Source organism: Paralichthys olivaceus, chromosome 16 (assembly GCF_024713975.1).
Source record: "Paralichthys olivaceus isolate ysfri-2021 chromosome 16, ASM2471397v2, whole genome shotgun sequence".
NCBI lineage: Eukaryota > Metazoa > Chordata > Actinopteri > Pleuronectiformes > Paralichthyidae > Paralichthys > Paralichthys olivaceus.
In genome coordinates, this window is record NC_091108.1 from 22,371,615 (window position 1) to 22,397,329 (window position 25,715).

The 25,715-nt window shown below is 37.8% G+C and overlaps 1 protein-coding gene across 5 annotated transcripts in view; it reads right to left on the bottom strand.

The window, feature by feature from the left end:
* dlgap1a (discs, large (Drosophila) homolog-associated protein 1a) overlaps window positions 1-25,715 on the bottom strand; it is a 102,588-nt gene that overhangs the window by 19,289 nt on the left and 57,584 nt on the right. For all 5 annotated transcript variants that reach the window (XM_069511335.1, XM_069511334.1, XM_069511333.1 and 2 more), the window contains exons 6-7: window positions 20,976-21,267; window positions 2,553-2,677 (exon numbers count right to left, since the gene is read on the bottom strand). In XM_069511335.1, coding sequence (XP_069367436.1) covers window positions 2,553-2,677; window positions 20,976-21,267 — 417 coding nt within the window. The remainder of the gene's footprint in view (window positions 1-2,552; window positions 2,678-20,975; window positions 21,268-25,715) is intronic.

Here is a 25,715-nt window from a genome sequence, read left to right on the forward strand (position 1 = left end):
ACAATAAATGGGAATTTTAACATTAACTATGATAAATTATTTAAGTATTTATGTGTTTAAAATTTCACAATAAAGTGTGTTGTATAAAATATAAATAAATATGGTCAGATAGATAGATAGTTTACTTTATTCATCCCCGGAGGCAAATTAAGTAAGTTCAGTGGAAATATTTGAGAAACCAGTGTTCGGGGTACACAGTCTATGGTTCAGGGGCGCTCCAAACACTTTGGGAGTCTCAGGGGTAAACAGGGTTGCAGCCAAATCCAATACAATTGAAGAAACTGGTGATCAATTTTTCAAACGTAACCCAGTTTCTTCAATTGTATTGGATTTGGCTGCAAACCCTGTTTACCCCTAAAACTCAAAACTTGTGGACTCAAACACTTCACCCACCCCTCCATAGGCATAGTGGTGAGTAGATAATGAGTGGAATTTTATTTTTTGGTGAACTATCCCTCTTAGAAAGTTCTTCAAGTCATATTCATAATGTGTTCTTAAACTGCAGAACAGTTTGCACATTTTCTTGCTCATCTCTGTCCCTCTGCTCCCCCCTCCTATAGTTCCCTTCCATAGTCTCTCTCTCTCAGGTTCAGACAAAATGTTCTAAATAATATGAAGGTTTGGGTCGGTGACCAAGTAGAGGTAAAAGTATTAAAAATAACTACTTAAGTAAGAGTAAAAAAGTATCTCATAAAAAACTGCTCAAGTATTATGAAAAAATACATGCTTTCAAACATTGTGAATAAATTACATTTTTAAGTAAAATTTAAGTTCGTTTTTGAAACTGAATGCATGTGCACACAATTAAAACCTTACTTAGAAATGCTAACCTAATCAATGCAAGATGGCAAGATTAAAAAATACAAATAATATTCCAATAAATTGAAGAAATTTATTCCATGCCATATAATATGCAACTTCCAAACTAGGTCATAAGATAAATAGGTGAAAAGCACAAATGAAGCTCAGCGTAAATTCAGTCAAGCACTGACCAATGTGGAACACCACAAAAAATGTACTTTGGGCTAAGGAGAATGTATTTCCTTTTAATTATGTTGAGAAACTTGAAACATTGAAAAACTGATCCAGATACGCCAATATGGTTTTCAAGTCTGTTCAGTTAAATGTTGTGATTAACAGTGTTGAAAGTGGCCCTCAAGTGGAAGTGGAAGTGGAAGAATAGAGAGGTTTTTGCATCATTTTCGACAATAAGATAAATGGTAAATGGTTGTATTTATATAGTGCTTTTCTAGTCTTGAAGATCACTCAAAGCGCTTTACACTACAGTTTGCCATTCACCCATTCACACACACACATTCATACATAGAGTGCATCTAGAGTAGCACTTTCATTGTTGTTCTATGGGGCAATTTGGGGTTCAGCATCTTGCCCAAGGACACTTTGGAATGCAGATGGGAAGACTGGGAATTGAACTTCTGACCTACTAATAACAGGAAGTTTGGAAATTGGTCTATATTTGCTAGTCATGGATGGGTCAAGATTACTTTTTTCAGAACTAGGATGACAACAGCATGCTTGAGAAAAGTAGATGAAATACCACTTGTAGTGAGCCAATAATGATATGCAGGGGATCATCTGATGAGCATTGAAGGATACATTTAAACAGTTTTGTGCTAATATGGTCGAGAGAACTGGTGGAAGATTAAGGCTGATGGACTTTGTCCACAAGATCACAGAGTTAACAGGTGAAAAATTGCTCAAAGTAGCCAGGATGGTAGACTGATGTGATGGAGAATGAGAGAGTAAACAGTGGTTTCAGTATTATTTCAGATGCTAATAACATTTACCTGAAAAGAGGAGAAAAGAAAATTATTTTTACTGTAATTTATCAGTTACTAAATATGATGCTGATGTCTTCGTACGGAGGTCATGCTAAAAAGATAGAGAAGTGAATTGAATTCGCCAGAGATGACAATGCAGTCAGTCAGATTTTTGCTCAGATTTTGTAGCTCAGTAAATTCATTTGTAAATAATTTTTTGTACTAGGTGATAGACTGTTTGCAAAGTAGGAGATACAGGTTTAACAACAATAGCTAGACATTCCAAAGTTGAAAAATCACCATGGCTATATGGTCAGCATAGAGAGCAGCAAAACAAATTAGTCAAATTTACTGCCACAAATTAACCAGGAATGTTTTGCTAACTAAGGATCTCACATTGAGCACCACTTTACAGATCTGTGTATTGGTGACAGATCTAGATGTTGTCTGTCACAACAGCGTGAATGGGTAGACTGGCAGCTGAGGCAGTAAATGACAGGATGGAACAGTTGGGGGAGATCTGTCAATGGGCAATCCTGAATGGTGGCACCATAGAGGAAGAGGGAGGTACAGAGGCATCTGTGTGGGTGGCATTCAGTCAAACATGTGTAACTCACCTCATTACAAAGTGTGTTCTTCCACATGTGCTGCATGTTAATGAGCCCTCTGGATAAAGTTTCACCCTTTACTTTCCTAAACAGTACAATATTTAACAGATGGACATTCTGATACTCTGTAACTACACGGGCATTAACATTAGAATCTTTGTACCTGTGCAGACTCTGTGCTGCTCTGGGCTGTGATGGAGATGTAAGGCTTGGAGGCTGTGGAGCAGGTGGAGGTCCGGGGTGGCACTGGTGGAGGGGTTTTCTTGTATGTGGTAATGCAAGAAGAAACTACAAAAGAAGCAGAAAAAGTAGGGAAAAGGTTAGATTTCTGCAACCAGTTAAAACAAACAAGGTGTCCATGTTCACAGTTAAACTCCTGGGGACATTACATTAGAAAGGGTCAAATTAAAGTTTAAACATTTATTCCACATTAAATTTATTTGGGGTTTGTCAGCTTCACATAGAACATAATAAAATATATGACAAACTGCTGTAGGCGGTAAAAGTGATCTGTAAAAGCAGGCTATTGTCTGGAAGTGAAGGTGCAGAGTTCAGGTCTCTGTATGCTAATAGGCAGGCAGTCTTAACTCCACTTTGAAGCAGGGTTGGTCAGCTGGCCAAACCAGACAGAAGCAAACCATTCCAATGAAATCTGACACAAGCTAGCTTGGTACACTTGTTATTTGGACACAAAGGCTTCGAATGGGTGGCCACTAGCAGACCCGCTGTGGGATGTGGCCGACCAGCTTGAAATCAACACGTTTGTGGTGTTAATATTTGTCAGATCAATCAAACAACCAGTGCAACCAGAAAATACGTTATTTCACTAAACGAATGACTGATATATTTGTTACTGTATTAACTTTAACCAAGTTAATAAACCATGGAATGTTCAGTCCTATTTAATTTTTTGTGCAGCACAGAGTGCCAAAAATCTGCCATGTTCACATACACCAAGGCACCCAGTGGAGAGTAGGTTTCTGCAACATTTACAGCTAAATTATAGCCTGAGATGCAGCCAAAATGAAGAATGTGGAAAAATTAAACCAAACAATTGTCAAAACCGGATCTGTACACTAACATGCCCCATTGTCATTGATTATGTGATACAGACAGTTGCTGTATAGTTATTATTTTTTACTAAAAGTGATTATTACCTGTACTCGTCACTTTATCCTAGCCCAGGTCTCAAGACTGTTTGGCCAGTCAAACTATGCTGATACAGATAGGCCCAGACAACAAAGTGATGAAGGTGATCAACAGCTACTGTGTAGCAGTCCCCCTACTAACCAATGTGTTACAGGCTTATTTGAAGATGACCAGTTTAGGTAAAAGACATAATTTTTTTCTAAAAATCAAGAGGGGCACAGATTTACAAGCAATAACTATTACATGCAAATGAGGAATGGAGAAAAGATAACCAGGTCCTGGCTTGTATACAGTGGGAAAAAAGGACTGTGTTATGTGCTCTTCTTGCCTTCTGATTGGAGACCGAGAAAAAAAAACCCTCAGCTAGGTGTCTCGCAGCCCACTGAAACAGCATGCAAGGTCACAAATATGGATACCTTTTCACAGAAACTACAAACAAGCACAGCTATAGTTCCGGTGAACCTAGGTCTAATTACGTTACAAGTAGGACTTAGATAAATAAGGATTGAAAAAAGTGAACGAATGCAGAGGGCCCCATGCCTGTTCATGCTTCGGGCCCCCAAATTGCTAAATCCTCCACTGCACATAGGGAATTTCACTACATCAGGCACAATTCACTAAGACTTAAGGGTGACCTGGTTAGAATTTGTTGACCAAAAGGCAAAGTCAAGGTGGCCTCACAAAACATGGCCTCTTTAATGTAATATCTCATGGCAGTCTTGAGGGAATTTCTATAACATTTAAATAGTTGTTACTTGGAGCCAAAGATTAGCTGACTAGATTTCTGTGGTCAAAGGTTACGGTGACCTTATATTAAAAAAAATGTATGTTGATGGAAACAGGTTGGGGGTCACATACAACCGCAGTGTGATAATTCTTTTGTGGTTTCAATTAATACTTCAAGATTTGAGGAATAATAATTAAGATAATCCTGGTGAGGTTGGTTTTTACCCTGTAAATTCAAATATGCAGTGAGGAAAGTATTTTTCCTCCTCCATATCTCTTCTGTGTCTATCTTCCACAGTGCTGAGCCTGCAGACTAACATCAGCAGAATATTCATGTTGCCTATGGACAGGGTCAGAGCAGCTCATCACTTGGGTTCTGATTTCTCAGCAGAAAGCTAAAGGTTCTTAGGGGGCACTTTTGAAAGAGCACTTTTTAGCCTCTTGGCTCTTGGAAGTCAGCTTGTTTGACTGACATGTTATATACTGAGAAACTGCATTGCTGTTTGATGGTCTGTGAAAAGATATGCTCTGATTTAAAGATAATCTTTAACATTTTCCAAGTGATTCAAGAGCAAGTCTGATGAATATCATCAGATGTTGTCATTGATGCATTTCAAAGTTTGCTTTATTGTCAATTCTGCAAATGTACAGGACATATGTCCTATATTGAAATTGCAAACCCATGGTGTTAATAAACATTCAATAAACAAAAATAATAAAACAATAAACTCTAAAATGTGGAATCGGAATGTAGTGTAACCGTGTGTAAAACTATATTTAATGAAACTATGTTTAGTGCTATAACTATGGACAGTGCATAAAGTGAAAATCAGTGTATAAAAATGTAACAGTCTATAATATATAAATCTAAACCAGAACTAAAATCAGAAACTAAAATGAGGTAGTAAGATAAATCAGAATATAGTGACAGAACTTAAGGCACCTACAGATACAGAATTGACTGGATGAGGTTATGAAAAACAGTAGTGCAATCAACATTGGTGCCAATGGTGGCATTGTGTGAATGGGGTTGTACTTCAGTGGCATACAGATAGGAGGAGCAGGGATGGAACCTTCTGATCAGTGGATGACCAGTTCTACCTCCTGAGCCTTTTTCTTATTTGGGGTGGCGGTACCCCAAGTAAGAAAATATTGGGTTTAAATTAGAAAGAAGTGAGTTAGCCTAAAGAATGTGTGGAATACAAGGATAATATTCCTGGTTTCTGCCTCATCAAGTTTGACTCATTATGATTCTGACATTAGGCCTCGTGCAATAACTTTTTCTTATCCCTGTCTTAAACTTCTTACTTATTCATGCGTGTATTTCGAACTACATTACATTACATATCATTTAGCTGATGCTTTTATCCAAAGCGACTTACAATACGTGCATTCAAGAACAGCTGGAATCATGTAAGTTCAATTAGCTTCCAAAATAGCCAAACTACAAAGTGCTAATTTTAAGTAAAATATATACTTTTTTTAAATTTAAATTTATAATGTATTTATTTTTTCTCCTTAACCAAGCTGTAGTCAGAAGAGATATGTCTGATGTGTAGAATTTCTGCTGTCCTGATGTCAATGGGAGGCTCATTCCACCATTTGGGAGCCAGAACAGCAAACAGTCATGATTTTGCTGAGTAGCTAGCTGTCCCTCGCAGTGAGGGAGCATCAAGCCAAGTGGCAGATGCAGAGCGGAGTGGACGCGCTGCATCAGGGCGAAAATAATATCACACACTAAAGCAAAGTGAGCTTTGAGTGGGGTGGTCATTTGACAGAGAATATAACAGCCTATGGTGATGTGAGGAGGATACGTCAATCATACATATGAGTTTGCTAAACAGGTGGGCAGTCTGATCAGCCAGTGGTATCAAAACCACACAGGGGAAAGGTCAATAAACAAAGATAAAAAGTCGGAAACAAAACCTCAAAGGTTTATGTGTCTGTAAAGGTTCCAGAAAGGAATGGAATTATGTGAGTGGCATTACTACTCTACATATTGAGTCAGAAACAAGCAGTATGTTTTGATAAACTAGATAAATCTGCTCTAGCCAGTATGTCCCCTGATTGTCAATATGAGCAATTTACTTTGCTTATTCCATCTGTATGTATTTCTCATTATCTACTCACCATTATGCCAATGGATGTAAACAGCGTTACCACTACTGCGTTACCACTTCTGTGGTGTCAGTAAGCCCTGACATTGAAATTTGACTCAAAACTGCTTCATTTACACCATGTTTTTAACCTTAATGTCCGCTGTTATCCTCAGCCCAGAGCCAGGTTCAGAACAGAATGTACACACACTGAAGAGTACTCTTACGCGGACTGCACAACTGAAAGGCTTGTGTAAAATAATCAGTTATTGTATTTTTTACTCTTAACTCAACAGTCATATGAAAAGATTATAATTACCATAATATTTTAAAATTTTTGTCTTCAAAAAAGACATAAGCTCTAGTCATCATCATAATTTTTTTTTAATGCATGAAAAGTATTTGGTCTATACTGCAAGAGATCATAATTTTGTACTCATGAACATGTTGGAGAGGATATTTAGTCACAAAAAATAGTTAGGTTTTACATACTGGTGTTTACATATTTAATGTGTCACATGTTCGATAGTTTTACAGCTTTAAGTTAAAATATGCCATCCAAGTATAGCCTGTTAATTCAGAAAAACAAGTTTATTTATTTTCTGAAATGAGAGATGGCTCAGGAGATGCAACCACACCACACGGTGCGCATTGCACCCAGGTCTGTGGCAGCAGTGCACACCACGCACTGAGCAGTGGCCTGAAGCCTGAATAAAACATTTTGTGTGCACCAGCCCAGTCCCATTGGTTGCTGTCAGGCTCAGGCCAAGTATCCACAGATGCACAGAAGCAATAAAAAAACACAGATGCTAAAAATTCTGCAGTTTAAGAATAGGTTAAAAATCTATAAGATTAGGTTCAAAATTTGTTGTTTCCATGCATAATTTCTACAAGTTTCTTAGTAACCACTTATTTAGAAACAAGAGGTTTTGGACAGTTGTATGGGGCAGTGCAGGATCTGGCTGTAGGCTTGTTTAAAATAGTCATCATTTGGTGGTGTTGGTGCAATGCAAAGCTGTTCCAAAGAGTGTCATGTAAAATATAGCTTAAAATGGAAGAAAATTACAAATGGACTGGGAGAGTAAATATTGGTTGGCAATTGGGGTGGCTCTGGGTCAGGAGGTAGAGCGGTGTTAAGCTCACATCTTCCTAACTAAAGCAATAAATTAAACAGATTGTTTATGTGCACACTCTAAAAACTATTGTTTAGTCTCAACAAAAAAATCAGCAGTATGCATCAATTTTTTTTTTGTTATGGCAACTTACAAAGAAATTAACTTTAACCAACAAACACCATTAAGGTAGAGGAATTAGCTTCTCCTCTGAAATCAAACATATACCTAAAATATATTTTCAATGATTGCTTACTAAAGAATTAGAATAAACAAAACTTTTTAAATTGATCCTCATTGAAATTAATTTGACCCATTGGCTTTTTCAGCATTATTGAAAAGGAATTGTGTGTGTTGAAGTGTTTTGTTCTTGTTTTTCATAATTATGAACACAAGGTTTTAAGTTAAAAACCCTTTAAAAATTGCTCCAATTACATTTTCTTATGTAGTTTTTAGCTTTTTAGTGTTTTGTTCTTATAGTAGCTTTAAAAAAAATGATTCAAAAACAAGAAAATGATTGGAAATTAGCTTTATTGTTTTGAATAGCAGTTAAGTACTTAACACTGACTCATCTTCATCTTAAATTTTATGAACTAAATTTTTCAAAATCGTGTTCTCGAGATTTGTTACTTTGGTACTGTTTTTTAGTCCATCACGTTCAAGGAATGGCTTCTGAAACACTTCAAATGTAGAGTAAAGTTCCTTGCGATAGCTCAGATTCAGAGGAATACATTATTAGGACCATCAGCACGGCACTTTGGGATATCCTATCCCTTCAAGATTTTGGCTTCCTCAACCACGATCGTTGCTGTCATGCGGTCAGATCCTGGGGTGGACTGCTAATCACCAATGAAGTCAATTTTCATCACTTGCCTATCAAGGCTTGCCTCAAACTCGTCGGTGTCCTGTAAAGCAAATGAAATGAGGTTAGCATGTTTTAGATAATGAGGTGGATGTCTGTGGCAGACCTTTTACAGTGTCATTCTCATTCAGTTGATCAATAGAGCCATTATCTATTTTATTTCAACCCTTGTACAAACACACACAATAATGCATACATACAGTTAACTCAAATGGTCTGAATATAGATTGCATAAATAAACATGAGAAAACACACTAATGTTAAAATAACCCATGCTTATTTTTCTTTTATCAATTTAAATGCCATGTTATATGACCTAATTGGCTCATTTGAATAAAGTGTACTTACTGCAGGTTAATCTAGGAAAGTATCGAGCAGAGATTCTGGGAGTAATGCCAGATACTTCAAAGCAAAAAGCATTTCTATGATAGGTGATTGGCAAAACTGTAATGTAAATTCCTTTGAGTGGTCATCAAGACTAGAAAAGCATTATATAAATACAGATCATTTATTATTTCGGTATATGATGTGTTTTGAATGTCGATGCCTGAAACCCATCCAACAAGTTTCCTGTATAAAACAGATTCAGTTTGCTTTGTAGGAAAATTAAGGATAACTTAATTTGTGACAACTTGGGTCTTATTTTTGCAGTTGTGTCTATCATTTCTTATGATTAACGCAACAAGATCTGAAAAATGATTTATTAATAAACCAAGGTTGGTCAAGATACTTATACGTATATACTTACGCTATTTCAATTCTCTGTATGTCCTGCACATATGGCATTATTGATAATAAAGTTGACTTGACACTAATTTAGAGGAGACAACTAAGGCAAACAGTAAAATGTAATTTAAAATGTATTACTTAAAAAATGTATACTATTTATAATATGATTTTCTTTGACGTGCATTTATAATAGTAATGTGCCAATTTTTTTGTGTGGATTATAGCTAGGATTTTGGTTGGCCTCACTTTCAGTTTTAGACTGTCATCAAAAAAGAGGTGTAGTTAATATGGCTATACCAATTGTAATAGACTAGAAATGTCCCTTTAATGGTATAACTAGTAAAAACATTTAATTATCTTACTTTCTAGTTGTTACTAGTTCTGTTTTTAATTGACCTTCAGTTTGTCCCGAAATCTAAATAGGCAGCAGTGCAGTAATTTACACTATACCTACAGTGGATTGCATTTTCTTTCAAGATGTTGAATTGCTTACAGTAAAATCCTTGAAGAGGTTATCTTCCTTCTAACCAAGGTACAGAACAAAGCAGCAGATGTCTTTTTCTCTGCGTACTACTTAAATGAAATCAGTTCATCTATATGTCATCCCTAACCCAAAGTGAGTGTTTGGACCTAATTTGAAGACACTCCCTCAAGCTGATCTTAATATATTACATTCAAGAAAAACAAGACATACAAACATACTCTTTGACCTTTTGCTACCAAAATCAAATTAGTTAATTCTTGACTCCGAGTGAATGTTTTTGCCAAATATGACCTGTCCTTGGTCGTCATACACTTTTCTTGTACTGTTGACCCTGTGTGGAAAAAGGTTAAATATTTAAGTAACCACATCTCACCACATATGATTGGTTAGGTCTGGCTATACTGATGCTTTTTTCACTAATCTATATAGCATATGTAGATACATGTCATATTTTAAAGGAGACATATTATGGTTTTTCAAAGCCCAAAGTCTGTGGCAAAGGGAGCTCCTCTCCTCTCTCACACTGCTCCTGAAGCTCCTGAAATGACTCTTCAATAGTCTGGCTGGCACTTCTGCACCATGCTATACATTTGCATAATGCAGCTAGTCTAGCAACCCACCTTGATGTCACCCATTGGTTTGTAAACTGCTATTTTGAAGCCTCAAGTTTGGATTTTGACCAACAGCATCTTTGGTTTTTGGTGCCAGAAGTGACCAAATTCATACATAGAGTGGAGCTGGAGAGGAGTGAGGGGGTGGAATCGAACTCTGAACTGAAGGACACAAAACATGCCCAAGATACAGCAAGATACTTAACCCCAAACTGCCCCTGACAGCTGTGTATACATGTGCTGTATGGATGTGTGAGTGAATGGGTGAATGTGACTGTAATGTAAAGTTCTTTAAATAGTTAATAAGAACGGAACAGTGCAATTTAAACTACACCATTTATCCATGAGTAACTTGTGTTGTGCGGACACGCGTAGTTCTGCACGCAACTCAGATCTCACAACTTCGGGCATGAGCAAGGAGGCTTAAACCCATGGGTGCAAGTATAGCACTTAAAGGAATTTTTTCACAGTGGCACACAAACATTGGATTTCTATCCAAGGTGACTCTCAGACACTGTTTCTCTGAGATGTTTAGGGCCAATTCACTTCAGGAATGTCTCAAGAACATCAAGGCCTGGATGACCCAAAACATCTTACTTCTATATTAGACAAAACTAAGGTTGATGTAATTGTACATGTTGTGCATACTTTTGTGGTTATTTATTTAGTATGGACATTTATTAGTATGAAAAATATTCTGATAACATTTAAGAGAGAAAAAAATCTTTTATCACCCTGTGATATTATTTCAAAAATATTAATTATTTAACTAGGTGATTATGGTGTGATGGTCTATCACAAACCAGATCACAGTTGAAACAATGGTGGCTACTTTGCACTAAGTAATGGAAACTGGAGCAAGACAGAGGTGTGCCACTTTTTTCAAGAACAATATGTATACTTGTAATATTTTAGGCTTTAAAGCTGGCTTCATTATTTGTCTTTCAGATTGACAATGAGTTTCACAGAATCACAGTGGTGTACCTTGAATCAAAGTTCATGTCCAAGCTGCATGAATACACTCCCAAGCTTCTGAACGTCTTCCAGTTCAAAGGAGGAACCATGGGGTTGAGGTTGCAGGCTATCCTACTCAAGGTATCCTTCAATTAGTATAATATTTGCTGATATTCTATTTCAGGCATTTTGTGATTAAACTGCTTGAATATCAATTTCTTAGTACTTAAATCTACAGGAAGTAATGTTGGCCTGTGATTCTCTCTACAAAAAGAATATGAAATAATTACATACCTTTTAAAATAGTTAGTATACACTCAGTGGCCACATAATTATTCTTATTAAGTTTGTAATGTTCGTTTTTTGTTGACATTGTCATAAAAGTGTACATTCAATTATATTTTAATTTAAGGTCACAGGTAAGTGGTGCTGTATTGAACTGCATTGATCTAAAGGTTGTTTCTAATTCTTTGTAGTCCATGTTTAGATACATGGTGGGGGTCAAGAAAAACCTCCAAATATAGGATAGTCCAGTACAATATCTTCATTAAAATGACTTCTGCTAAAAAACTATGCAATAGAATTTACTGTATTAAAACACTTTTATGACAGTTTAAAAAAAACCTGAACATTACAGCCATCATAAAAGTTAAAACTCTGGCAGAACAATTTGATTGAATTGCATTACATTGAACAGGTGAACTTGTTTCAAGCAGCAGCACTGAGTATACATTGATTTGAAATGACTGATTCTGTTTCCATCCCCTCAACCTGCAACGGTTCTGATTACAGCCTTTTGAAGCACATGATTATGATTATTAGAAGGTCTGCTGTGATCATCCACAAATAAGGGGCTACATATGTTTGTGTACATCTAGAATGTAGTTCCCTCCTGTGTATTATCTGGTTCAAGGTAACAGCAAAGAACTGTAAACGGGGGAAACAGCTGGCTCTTTCCAAAGGTAACAAAATTTACCAACATATCTAAAGCTCACTGATTAACATGTTATGTCATGTTTGTTAATCCATACAGAAAGCAAGGTGTAAAATGTCTTTTTATTTTTAATGCACTATTTCTTTACTGGGACTAACAACTTTCTGGAATCACTTCTGATTTCCAGGAAACCTCAGTAACGACAAAAAGGGTTTCATTATACTGCTCCCTGAGACAGCACATCAAGGATCTTTGATAGAGGCTTGTTTAACAATAATATAAGATTTAACAAGTTTTAGGTCAGTGGATGATTTTTACACCATGAACTTGAATAATGTTTATTTTTGTCCAAGCAATCCTAGCATCAACATAATCAGAGATGTTGTCTTTCATTGTTTGATGGTTTACCTTGGGGAATCGACAGATCAACTCTTGAGGTATGAGGTAAGTTGAAGTACATATAAAATATAAAGAAGGTGGTCTCTATCTCTCTCATCTCTCCCACCTGTTGTCTTGGGAAGGTCAAAACACAAAATACAGTCACAAGTAACTCCCAGTAATTATTGGCAAACTACTGAGGTTTGTGGAGTCAGGTAAATAATCATTGTACATTTGTTTTCTATTAGGGAATTTTAAAGTATTACTACAGAAACAGGAGGTGTTACTAAATCATCCCCATCTCAATCTGATTCACCAACTGGCAGAATTCAAAAGTCATCAGTAGTTTACTTATTGTCTTTATAACGTAACCAAATATTCAGTAAATATAAATACATTTCCACTACAATGAAACAGTAAATACAGACCAATTTCTACAATATATTCAATAAATATAAACCAATTTCCATTTGTTTAAGTGTATTTAATTTATTCAATACTTTTTAATCAAATTTGTAGTACTTAAAATGTACTCAGTTATATTACCTGTCACTTCTTTGGTCACATTTAAATGGACAATAGAGTTTTTAGGCCTTTGCGGAGATATAAAGTCTACTGAGTGGTGCCAGTTCTAGTTTATACCTATTACTAATGTTATACACCTGAGATTAAACTACCTCTTTTTAATATGCAAACATTAATAACACTTTAATTTTGAGTCACAAATACATTTTTAGTTTTTCAATTGATTATAAATTATGCAGATTATTTAGTTAATTAATATTTTTAATTATTTTGTAAATCTTTCTAATGGTGTAAATTGATAAAATCACATTTATATTGTGCAATTAAGATATTTGTGGAGCTAAAGCTTTATATTTCATGATTTTAAGGTGCAAGTCTGGTATGAGCTTTAATAATAGCAACTTGCACAGAATTGTAATCATACAAGGACATCATCATGATTACAAGGCTCTTTTCATTTTAGCTTTAACAGCTTTGATAATAATAATGTCAAATTAACATTATTGTTATTGAACCATGAGTGACAAATCAATGAAGGTAGATATTAGAAATGATGCTTTCCTTGTGTGTCTTACGATGTATGTAATTTAATGAATGAAAAATCTTATTAATTTTTTGATTGATAAGGCAAAAGGTAAATTTTGTCTTCTTTGGAAAATGAATGCTGTTTAATCATGTTGGTTTCATTTGTTCAATACAAAGTTCAATCGCATAAACTGTAGTAATTATTGGTTATTCTAAATTTTTACCAGAGGGGACAGTCACCAACAACCCCCAACACACCAATTTCTCCCAAAGGATTCAGTTTCCATGCAATGCATTTGATCTAGTTATCTTCTTTCTCTCCCGAACTAAAATTGTATTAATGTAATCAGTAAAAACATTTACCAACTTTTTATGGCAGAATTTTTTTATGTTTCCAATTGAATGCTTTCTTGCTTCTTTTCATCATTTAGATTCTGACAATGAACACTGGGCAAAGTAGACAGTTGAAGTTAGTTGTTATATTTGGCCAATGTATTATACTGTACTGTAAAGCGCTTTGAGTGGATATCAAGGATAAAAAAGTGCTTTATAAATACAGACCATTTATTGAGATGTTTATAGAATATTGCTGTGAATAGATCCATTTTTAAAGTAAGAGGCATTTTCTGACATTTTCAAAGATTTCCAAGGGAATATTTAATGGAACTGGACGCTCAGCAGGGGACCCCAATGCTGGATCATAAGTAATGTTTCTGAGGTTCAAGATATTTAGGAAGACATCATGATTTCTCCTTCAGCTGCTTGGCACTCTGATCAACTCTTTGTGCAAGCCTGTTTGATTGGGAAAACTTGGTGCTGCTGGTGGCATGGACAAAATCCCATTGTTTGGCAAAGTCTTAGAAATTCTGGCTGGTGTATTGCCTGGCATTGTCAGAGAAGAGGGTGTTTCGCGTGCCCCAAAAGCGTAAAGCGCCTCTTAAATTTGTGCCTGACTTGACTGTTCTGATGCGAGTTTATATAGACTTGCCTTGGTCCAAAGAGCTGTGCATTTCCCAATATTACTCTTATATATGGCCTTGGTATCTGCACTGGAAGTTAAATATTTCTCAACCTCACTGATGGACACCAGGTTAAGTGAATGCAATGCACACCTGTAATGTGGGGGGAGAGTCAACTTGCCAACAGGGCTTCTGTGAGATCTGTAAAAGTGACGTCCTCATCATAGTCTTTTTCGAGGTCTGAGTCGGACTCCGAATTGACACTGATATACTTCGTTGACAACATCTCCTTGACAACATCTCCAGCGACGAGTTTTCTCAGATCTTGTCCAATTAATGTCTCTCCGCCACCATGTCCAGCTCTGAAATCCAGCTTCTGTTGCTTGGTCAGTGTGCATGTATCCCTAGCAGTGGAGGCCTACCTATCAGCGCTGGTGTTTTTTTCCACAAGTTTCACATTGCTGTGTTGCCATTGGAGATGTGAGGAAAGTGTGCCTCTCTCCTTCTCCCTCAGCCTCCATGCTTGATATAGCTCTTTGGCTAGCAACTGCCTACTATCTTGGTAATTGTAACCCCTCACACTACTCATTCTAGAATAATTACTGCCCAACACTGCCCGTGTCACACACACGCTCTCTCTTTCTCTCTCAGAGACGCAACCTAAGTGGTTTGTGACTTCCTGTAAGTCACAGCTTTACAATAGCATCAAAACCTTGTTGTATGCGTGGAGGTGGCTCAAAGAGATCCTCCAGTTGCACCAGCTATGCTGATTACTCTTAAAAGGCAGAAGAAAAAGCTGCCACAGAGGGAAAGACACATGAGAGACTGGAGACAAGTTGAGTTGCCCAAAATCATGTTTTTCTGAATTATATTGTTTTCTTTGTGTTTGAAAGCATTTTAATGTATTGTTCCAGATTGTATTACAGAAAGCAGTAATGTCCTTATTTATCTAGTACCTAAATCTAAAGTCTGTGCAGTTTGGTTGAAATTCTTTGTGATATGCAAAACATCTAAGATTTTTTAATTGTATCCATAGATGTAATTGTTTAGTAATTTCAAACCAAGTGTGTAAGGTTAATGAGGTGACAGGGTTTCAGTGGTCTTGATACATTTTCATTAATTTATAATCTCCAATCATTGCTTGTACTGTGATACCCTTATATTCTTATTCTATTTTGCCTCCATCACACCAAAGAACAATTTCTAATTGGGCTGAGTAGTAATAGCCCCTAAGACTACCACCTCCCTCCTTACTGACAGCGACGGTTGTTATGACACAGATAGTTCAGCTTTGACTTTACCTTGCATCGGGACCAGGATGCGTGGAGCTGGCTGGACCACAGGCTGTATGCTGGGTTCCACCTTCATGGAGTATGTATAATTGGTGGTACTGCTCCTTTAAAAAGCATGACAGTGTAACTGTGCAATTTGTTTCAGTCCTGGTGCCATAATAAGCAACAAGGTTTGTGACTTTCTTTGGCTTTGAAAGTTGCTTACCATTAGTCACTTGTGTCTGTTGTGACATCACTTTGCGTTTTTGCATTATTCTCCTCCTCTTCATTCTGCTCTTTAGATTTGTATTTGACACAGTCAACACAATTTTAACTTCAATACGGTCCACATGAAATATTTCATCCTCGTGACGTGTGGGCTGATCCATGATCACTTCATGACTGTATATCCTTCTGTGTGAAAATATGGCATTGTTGTCTGTAAGCTGGACACTGTTTCCACAGTTATTGCAGTTTGTAATTGTTTGAGAGAATGACTGTGGTTCTGACTCCTGCATTCTACTTGAAACTGGTTTTACTGCATCAACGCTGGTGGCTTGTGTGGTTAGCTTCTTGCTACTTTCATCCGTCTTCTCGTGAATGCGGCTGATTGAAATGGTTCTTTGTAATTACAGCTCTGTCTGTCTTGGGTCAGCACACTTCAGCTGCATAGACAAATGAACGCTCTTCCTTGATGGCTTCTGGTCCAGCAAGGTTGAGGAGAACATGATGTCTTTGCAGGCTTAACGGAGTAATGTGCGGTGATAAAGATATTGCTAAAATATCAATTCTCTGTCACATTTCCATCAAATACAACAGGGTGAGGTCTGCGCAATACATCCGGCATTATGTCCAGCTAGCACATCCCCTGCTAGTCGCCAATAAAGTCCAGGAAAAAACAACACAATGACCCATGACTCCAGGTGAGGAGTTTGTGCTGATTGGCTGGCCGTAAATATAACTCAAGTACGGAGGCTCATAGAGGACAAACAACAACATTTGGCCAAATGATTAGCATTGTTTGTCTTCTATATACACCGTATATAGAATCAATTTTTCATTAGGAGATATTTGCTCCTACAATAGGGGGCTGGTTGGCTCTCACTCATAAAGCTCCACAGATAACTGTCCAGAGGATCTCCGGAGTTCAGCGCATGCCTGAAAGCAAGTATAGTAATGCTTTATCATGATACCTTATGATTAATATAAGATGGTAGGCTGCTGAGTAGCTCAAGTCTTTGAGCCATCACATCACAAATGTAATGGCTACAGCACATAGGTGAGAACATGGAGAGTTATTTAAGGCTGTATTAGTTGAAGGAACACTCAACACAACAATACCCTTACATTCAAACAATTTGAACCAAACAGAATGAAATATTAACATACAAAATGAGGAGAAAAAGATTGTGAAAAAAGTATTCACATTATATAGGAGAAATTTGGACATTACACTGCCAAATTTTTTGCAAATGATTTACTTTAATGTTGGTGTCCCCATATTCAGTTAAATTATAAGTAAAAGGTAACCATGTAAGGCTTTGTATTTCAGTCACATTCACAACATTTGGAGAGTGTAGTTAGTGCATTTATTAGTGCATATCTGTGTACCTTTTTGACTGTGAAGAACTGATCCTCCTCAAAGTGTGAGCTGCCAGTTCTTTCACGTCAACCATTTCTTCAGTCTGTCAGCCCCTGGAAGAAAGTTGATGTAACTGTTTCAAAACATTCATGTCACTTTATAACATTAATGTAGTGCACAAACGTCATCTTAAAAAGTTTCCTTTTTGTCAAGGTCAACACTAATGCATTGCACCCCACAGTATGTGGTTAACACAGGTTATCAGCCTGGCAAGGACATGCACTATTAGCAGGATAAAAGCTTACGCTAGTGCTACCTTGCTAGCTTGGTTAGTAACATACACCCACAATTTTCATTAACTGTGATATATATTACAATGGTAATAATCTCCCCTTCTTTGGTCAAACCAACATTTGCAGTCTGTAGTACACATGTGAACATAAAATTTGTAAAACATTAAGAAAACAAGTGTTTACTTACCGAAAAAAAATGGCTCCCTCTTGAGTCTATTATTAGCGGAGAACAAGCAATAATCAGAACCCAAAACTCATCAATACAAACAGCCAAACGTTTTGTGAAACAGAAAAATTAAGGGTAAATGTAGCAAAACAATGTGTTTGCAGCAGTAAATTACCCTCCAGTCCACCCCGTCTGAACTGTCAGAGCGGCTGGCTATCATTTCAGAACACTGCTGTCAATCATACCAGCATTCCCACAAACCTATCGCCCCTTTAGTCCTCATATCCAGTTGATCACCAGAACACTGATAAAAAAGTGGATTTAACTATTGAAACCATAATGACGTATGGAAAAAATATATGTGGCTCAGGAGATACAGCGGGTTCTCCAACAACCAGAAGGTTGGTGCTTTGATCCCAGTCTCCCCAATTCCGCACACCAAAGTGTCTTGGGTAAGATTCTGATCTCCAAATAGCCCCGACAGTGCATGCATGATGTATGATAGAGAAAGTGCTGCACATAGATGCATGGTATAAATGTGTGTGAATGGGTGAATGGGTGAATGGCTAAACTGTACCGTAAAGCGCTTTGAGTGGTCGTTGACTAGAAAATCGCTATATGAAATTGTCAGTTACCATATATGGACTTGGTTGTTCATGAGAAGAAGTTGACGTTTTCTAAATGGCGGTCTATGCAGCCAGAGATTTTTGGAGCCATCCCCTAGCAATATACAGTCTATGCATTCCCCCGTAACAAACCAAGGTAAAGCGAGAGCGGTGAGCAACATTTCCTACACATGGTGGAAGCGCTCGACCCATCACAACACTGTAAACTAGGCTGGCAAAAAAAGTAGACTAGGCTTTATTGGGAGAGGGGCCTTAAAGAGACATTAGTTAAAACCAAAATTTTCAGACGGAGAATGAGAAAAGGTGATGCAGAAATGGAAAGTATGAGGAAAGTGATGTGTTTTCTGAACATTAGAGCCTTTAAACCTTCCTAAGTAGGTCTGTGCCATTTTAGGCCCAAGTTTCTCAAAAGCATTGTGGCAAACCCCCCTAAAAGCTTACAAAAATGCTCAGAAAATACACAGAAGAAATTAAAAGATAGGACTGTCACAAAACTTGATTATCAGTTTTCATCTGTTGGGGTTATCTTCCCAGGAGGAGAATGTTCTGTTGTGTGTTTCCCTACCTTATATTCAAAGACAACATTTACCAGCCCAATTTCTAGTTATGTGGTGGAAAAGCACACCATCTACTCTCCTGTGTGACTGCAGTGGAATGGTAAGATTGTGCATGAGTGAATATACTGTACATACCAGAGATGTTCACAAGTCTTTTTTTGCAAGTCCAAGTCAAGTCTCAAGTCTTTGGTCACAAGTCCAAGTCAAGTCTCAAGTCTTTGTGGGGTGAGACTTGATCAAGTCTCAAGTCTTTGGTCATGAGTCCAAGTCAAGTCTCAAGTCTCTAAAAAATAAAAGTCTCATGTCTCTTCTGGTTGTAATGAGCCTTCTATCATCTGCTGCTATCCAGTCTGTTAAGGATACTGCACAGCTATTGTGCTTGCTTTCTGATGATCGCCAAGGCTCCGTCGAGCAAAAAAAACAAAAATACAACTTGAAATTCAAACTTTCTGTCATAAAATATGCAGAGGAAAACTCGGGAGAAGCAGCTGCTACACATTTCTCTGTCAACCCCAAAACAGTGAGAGATTGGCGAAAAAATAAAACTGAGCTTCAGCGTCTGTCCGAGGAGGACAGCAAAAGAGCCAGGCTGCCTGGTGTAGGGAGGAAGAAGGCTAACGAGGAGCTTGAAATAAACATGTGGGAATGGGTTATCAGCAAACGGGCATGCCACGAGAGAGTGTCCCGCAAAATGATCAGGGCGATGGCAAAACAAATGTGCTCCACCCTGAGTGACAGCAGAGATGAGGACTTTGCCGTGAGTGCTGGTTGACTAAACCGTTTCCTCTGCCGCCTGGTCCCAAATAAACGCCTGGTCTGTTAAGTGATTGAAACAAATAAACGCCCCGTCTATTATTTGGTTATTTACCCCCATCTCTGGTACATACACATTCATGCCTGTGTGTGTGTGTGTGTGTGTTTGTGTGTGTGTGTGTGTGTGTGTGTTTGTGTGTGTGTGCATCCATATATCGTCTTGGTGAACTAAGAATTCCCAGAGGAGCATTATATGTAGGTCATCTCCAGTTGAGCACTTTGAAAAAAAGGACATTCCTAATACCAAACAGCTGACACAAAGCCCCTGTGGGTTGCATTCAAATACCACATATATGACGACAGCATTTTATGCTTTGAAAAGATTATCTTTGTGTGATATCTGGTTTGTTGTTACAGCGTACATCAGATTGCAGAGTGCAGTTATGCGTGCAACTGCAGCCCCAAGCATTTTATAATTCTTTCTCTTGTTATGTGTGTACTACACCATGTTATACGGGACTATAAATCTTACCATCTGATTCAGTGCAAACACTGAACAAAAATGTAACAAATTCTCCCCTATTGAAATAACTGTTTGACTCAAGCAAGAAAAAAAGTGATTTTTAAACACTGTTGTCTATTTATGTAATTTATGTAATCCACAGAACTGCAGTCCAGATTAAAAATAAGAATTATAACAAAATGATCACTGTTAAACCAGTAGCCTACATCTTTTGTCAAGAGGAAACCTGATAGTCAATTGCATTCACTGAATGTAACACCCTTTCTTCTCTTTTGCAGCATTCTATAACTGACTACAGGGTCAAACTGAAAAAGGCTTAGAAACTGTCATTGTCCATTTTGGTTGCACTAACAGAAAACATGCCAGTGCAACATCACCTATTGACAGTGACTGAGACTTCTCCTACAGCTACAGTCAGTACTCGGTGGGACATTTTTCAAGTCACTTTCATATCAAAAGATTTTGAAATTCCTCCTTTTACACTTTGATGCCATTTTCATGAATGTATACTTCTGACATGTGAAAGAAAGGATATCTTTGTATGGTATTTTTGGGGTGGTAATAATACCAATTTGCTATCCTTGTGCACCTTTGCTTAAGTACGCACAGTTGGCATTCATTCGTAGTTAGAAGTGTTTGCTGAATCTGACATTTCATGCTTGTATGAACTAAAATTACACATGTCAGAGAAATTTAGTATAAGAGTCAGGAAATGTTCTTGCATAAGACCCACTGAGACGGAACATCCATTGCTTTCCTGTAGTGCCCTACCTGTACTGCTCTGGATGGTTCTCACAGTAGTGGCAGATGTGCGTGGTGGGGAGGAGGGCAGCAGGAGCAGTGGTCTCCCCTCTTCTCCTTCTTCCTCTCCCGCACACCCCTGGTCAATCGCCCTCACATAGCTGGGACTTCGCATCCGGAAGCATCCTGGCATTGGAAGGGTGTCCATTGTTTCCATGGTGTCCATACTGTCCATGGCAGCCTCCATGGCCTGGGACTGCATCTCACTGTAGACCTGCTCACACAACTGCTCAATTTGGCCATTCACCTCCACTTCACTCAGCTGGAATAAGAGCAGACAGAGAGAGGAGAGGATTCATTCAAAACATTATCGCGCTTTTGAAGGGGCACTGTAGTTAGTCATGGATTGCACTACACAAGGTATTTTTAGTATGCAATGAAAGTCAAAAAGGGAAATAATGACATCTTGCTTGATGACAGCTGATTAATTTATTCATGGGACTTCTACCTCCATGTATGCAGACACTTTGAGCTTGTTTATAAAAATCCTTTCATAAAACAGATTGTCCCTGTCCTTGATTGGTTAAACAAAGCGGTTGTTAAATATTCCTTAAACACACACCTGTGACCACATCCCATCAATATTACTGTACCATCAAACAAAAGTTTGACTATGTTAATAATAAATTCTTGCATATGTCTATTGTTGTGATTTTATGATGAAAGGTTTCCAGAAAAATGTAGTGACATTTTATTCATTTTATGATGTCAAGTTGAGGCTGTGATTTATAGATTCCCATTATCCTTATTTCCTTTTGTTGCATGATTATTTTGTTTGGTACTTTTTCTGAAGCTACTATTTTGCAATGGCAAGTTTTCTCTTTTAGGGACTAATACATTTATTCATTTATTTTATCTCTTATCTTAAAAAAACAGCTGCCTCCTTACCCTAAACTGAAGCTTTGACCTAACATTTGAAGCCAGATGATATCAGACCCTGACACTGAAATTATTTGAGTTTAACAAGACTTTGGGCTCAGATTATCTGATATAGGACACAAAAAGTAGTCTTCTTTACTGCTCAACAGCATAGAAACATCAGCAAGGTAAGCTCCGGACCCCCACCCTTCCCATTCCAGACCCTCAAAGGATAAACAGTATAAATAAAGGATAGATGGATGGATTAAAATATGAACAGTCCACATATCTTTAAACACAAACACAAAATGAGGTGTGGCACTTTTTGTCTTTTATAATGAGCTCTGTTACTGTTAAATTCCATTATTGTATTAGAAAATCAACTGTGAATATTGGTGTCTGTGCTGCGCCAGTGGTGCGTAAAGTGTACCCACTGCAATGGTCCGCCTGCTTCTTATTTTTTAATTTTTTAATTTATTCATTTTAACAGTTTATTTATTTTTCTGGTGTTATGCACTTCCACTATATCCTGCACTCAAGCTTTTGCCTGAAAAACTCCACCAGCACCTATGAGCCGACATTTGATTACAGGTCAACTCAGTTCTTATTTTGACAGGCTGCTCCACGATTGATTTACAGTTATTGCTGGTAACAGATCAGTTTTTGTTGATCTCAGAAGATTCAAAAATCAAAGACTGGACAGGTCCATCCTAGATGTGGCCATCATTTGCACCTCATAGGGCATCAGGCCCTCTTCTATTTTGTGTGAGACTCCTTCACACAGTATATCTGCCCAAAAACTGCTACTCCGAAGCTATCTCAGCTTGGACAGTCTTTCCATCACTATCTTATGATGAACAACAATGCAGTGAAAAGGAGATTGCAAAGTAAATGTTCTGTAGCACTTTTCTAGTCTTGATGACCACTCAAAACATTTAACAGTACAGTATAAAACTCTTTTCTGACGCCATACATTAATGGAAATGTTCTCACTGTAAATTTATACTTAAAGTTATTGAGCAGATGGCCACCCCCACATGTATGTCCATGTATGTTTGTCTTGTGAAAGAAAGTAAATAGACCCTCTACACCGCAAAATTACAGAGCTTAGCAAAGCTTAGAAAAGTTAAAGAAGCATCCGAATCATTGTTTTATGAATTTAATAAAGTGCTTGGGAAAAGATTCCATTGTTACCTTAAACTTTCTTCCAAATACATCCCATGTCTGATAACCTTCAATCTGCTTTGAAAGACCCAGAAATAGCGGTTAACCTATGGGCTACAGGTTGAGAGAGGGTATAAGATAGGACCTTATGTTAGTCCGCTCATCCCCAAATACTGCATTGATTTCATTGGCATATCATTTTGAATATAATCATTGCCATTTATTCTTTATCTATTAGATGACCACTTGTGGCGGGCTATTCTCAGTCTGACTGGGTGTCCCTCTCTCTTGAAAAAAAAAAAAAACAAGGCCCAGGGAAATAGATTAAAGGAGAAGCCTGTCCAAGAGAGACTGCTTGACAAAGTGGAGTATCTGACTGCCTACAGCTATATATATCTCCCAGCAGTTCGAAATGTCACAGAAGCAAATACAAATTGGAATAGAGGAAGATTATAGCAAGTATTTACAGTGTCATCGAAAATAAAACACTCAAAAAAGCTGCACAAGTTGTGGATGATAGGCTTTCTATTCTACATGCCTGTGTCAAGTTGCAAATACATATTTGGCATACATGTTACAATTTATAAAGACCACTAGCCTCTCGAGGGAAAAGAAAGAAATAACTACTGTCTACCCCCATGCACATTCTGAGAGTGTGTCTTCGAGTCCAGTGGTATAACAGTCAAGTACAGGAGAGAAAAGACATGGAATTGCCCGACACATTATCCACAGCACAGTTTTCAGAGAGCACGCCTGAGATCTATGGTCTAGAGCAGTGGTCGCCAACCACTTTGAGACTTTCCTGTAGCTCCCGGAATTAATAGAAAAAAGGAAATGTTCTGTTTTACAATAGCATCAGCACCCCCTCCCTCTTGCTCTCCCTCTCTGTCTCTCCCTCCATCTCTTGATCTAGCTGCTGTATTTTTTCAGAGTAACAGCTACTGCCTTAACCACTGAGATAAGAGATGAGTTAACTGGCACTTATCTCACTCGCCGGTGATAGGTAGCTAACAGTAAGCTGGCATGGCTGAGATCTTTGAGACTGCCTTGAACGATGAGATAAGAGATAAGTGCCGGTACGTTAATTGTCGTAGACATCAATATACGCTACCCAACGGTGATAGGTAGCTTACATGGCTAGCTTACTGTAATTGTAAAACATACAATTTCCATTCAGAATGGGAGGAGAACTTTCTTTTTACCTTGGTTTAAAACGTGTATGTAAAGTGTCTATGCATGTTGTGCCACCGAACGCAAAGAGGAAATCTGGAGTGGCACCACAACAGCAACCATCAGAAATTTAAAGACTCCTCACCAAATCCTTACAAGGAAAGCTGACAAGGTAAAATTACAGTGGAAGGCTCAGCCATCGCTTTTCACAAAACTTGCTACTCAAAATAAGGCTGCTATTGAAGCATTATGTCATGGAAATCACCTTTTGGCTAAACACAAAAAGCCTTTTATAGATGGTGATTTATTCGTGGAAGCAATGGCCATTACCGCAGACTGTTTTCAATGAATTCAAAACCAAAGACAACATTAAAACTGCTTGGCCCTGCAACAGTGACAGGGAGGGTCAAGTCACTATCAGAGGATGTGGATCAACAAATATTAAAATGTTAAATCTAGTATGTAAGATTTAGGTGAAAGGGATCTACTGGCAGAAATTGAATATAAAATAATCCTAGTGATGTTTTCACTAGTGTGTAATCATCTAAATAATACAAATTCTTTACCATAGAATGGGCCCTTTATATTTAAATACTTTATATTTACATTGGGAGAGTGTAGCCCTAACTGAACAAACTAAACACCTTTTGAGTTTTTATGACAACTTAAGCTCACCACAGGTTCTCTTACATGTTTCGAAAGGGAGGGTGAGGTGAGGGGTGTTCAGCTGCAACATGCAACTTCACCACTAGTTGTCACTAAATTCTACACACTTAACCTTTAAAGGAGAGAATGAGAGGTGAGGATATTGACAATGAGTTTAAAAATATATGATCGTTAAAATGAATTTCCCATTCAAAAATATGTGGCAACTACTACTGATGGGGCCCCAGCAATGTGTGGTGTGCACTCTGGTTTTATAGCATTGTGCTGTAATGACAATGATTTTACTGATTTGGTAAATCATCATTGTCTGAATTATCAGCAGGCCTTGGCTAGTAAGGTCATGGACTTTTTTCATGTAATGACACTGGTGAACAAACTGATAAACTCGATTCGAGCCAAAGCACTTCAGAACTGCTTGTTCAAGGCATTATTGGATGAGCTTGATGCCACTTAGGAAGGCTCCTCCATGCTGAAGTCCGGTGGTTGAGTCCCGGCAAAGTGCTGCAGTGATTTGTTGACTTGCTGCCTGAGATAAAAAAAAATTCTGTCGAGAGGGACCGAGGAGCACCGGGAACTGTCGGGTGATGCGAGGGTACCGGACCCGTGGTTTCTGACAGACCAAACAGCAAAACGAGCTCAAGGGAAAAGGCAGACACCTGCCCCACATGATAAGTGCAGTGAATGCGTTCAAGGCCAAGACCAGACATTTAAAGAACGGAAGGATGTAGGCCAGTTTGATTAATCGTTTTTAAATCGTTATCGCAATTATTTAGTTAGAAAACATGAAAATCGTAAAAAAGATTTTTAATTTTAACTAGGGTATTTACGGTACAATCCCCGTTCATATATCAG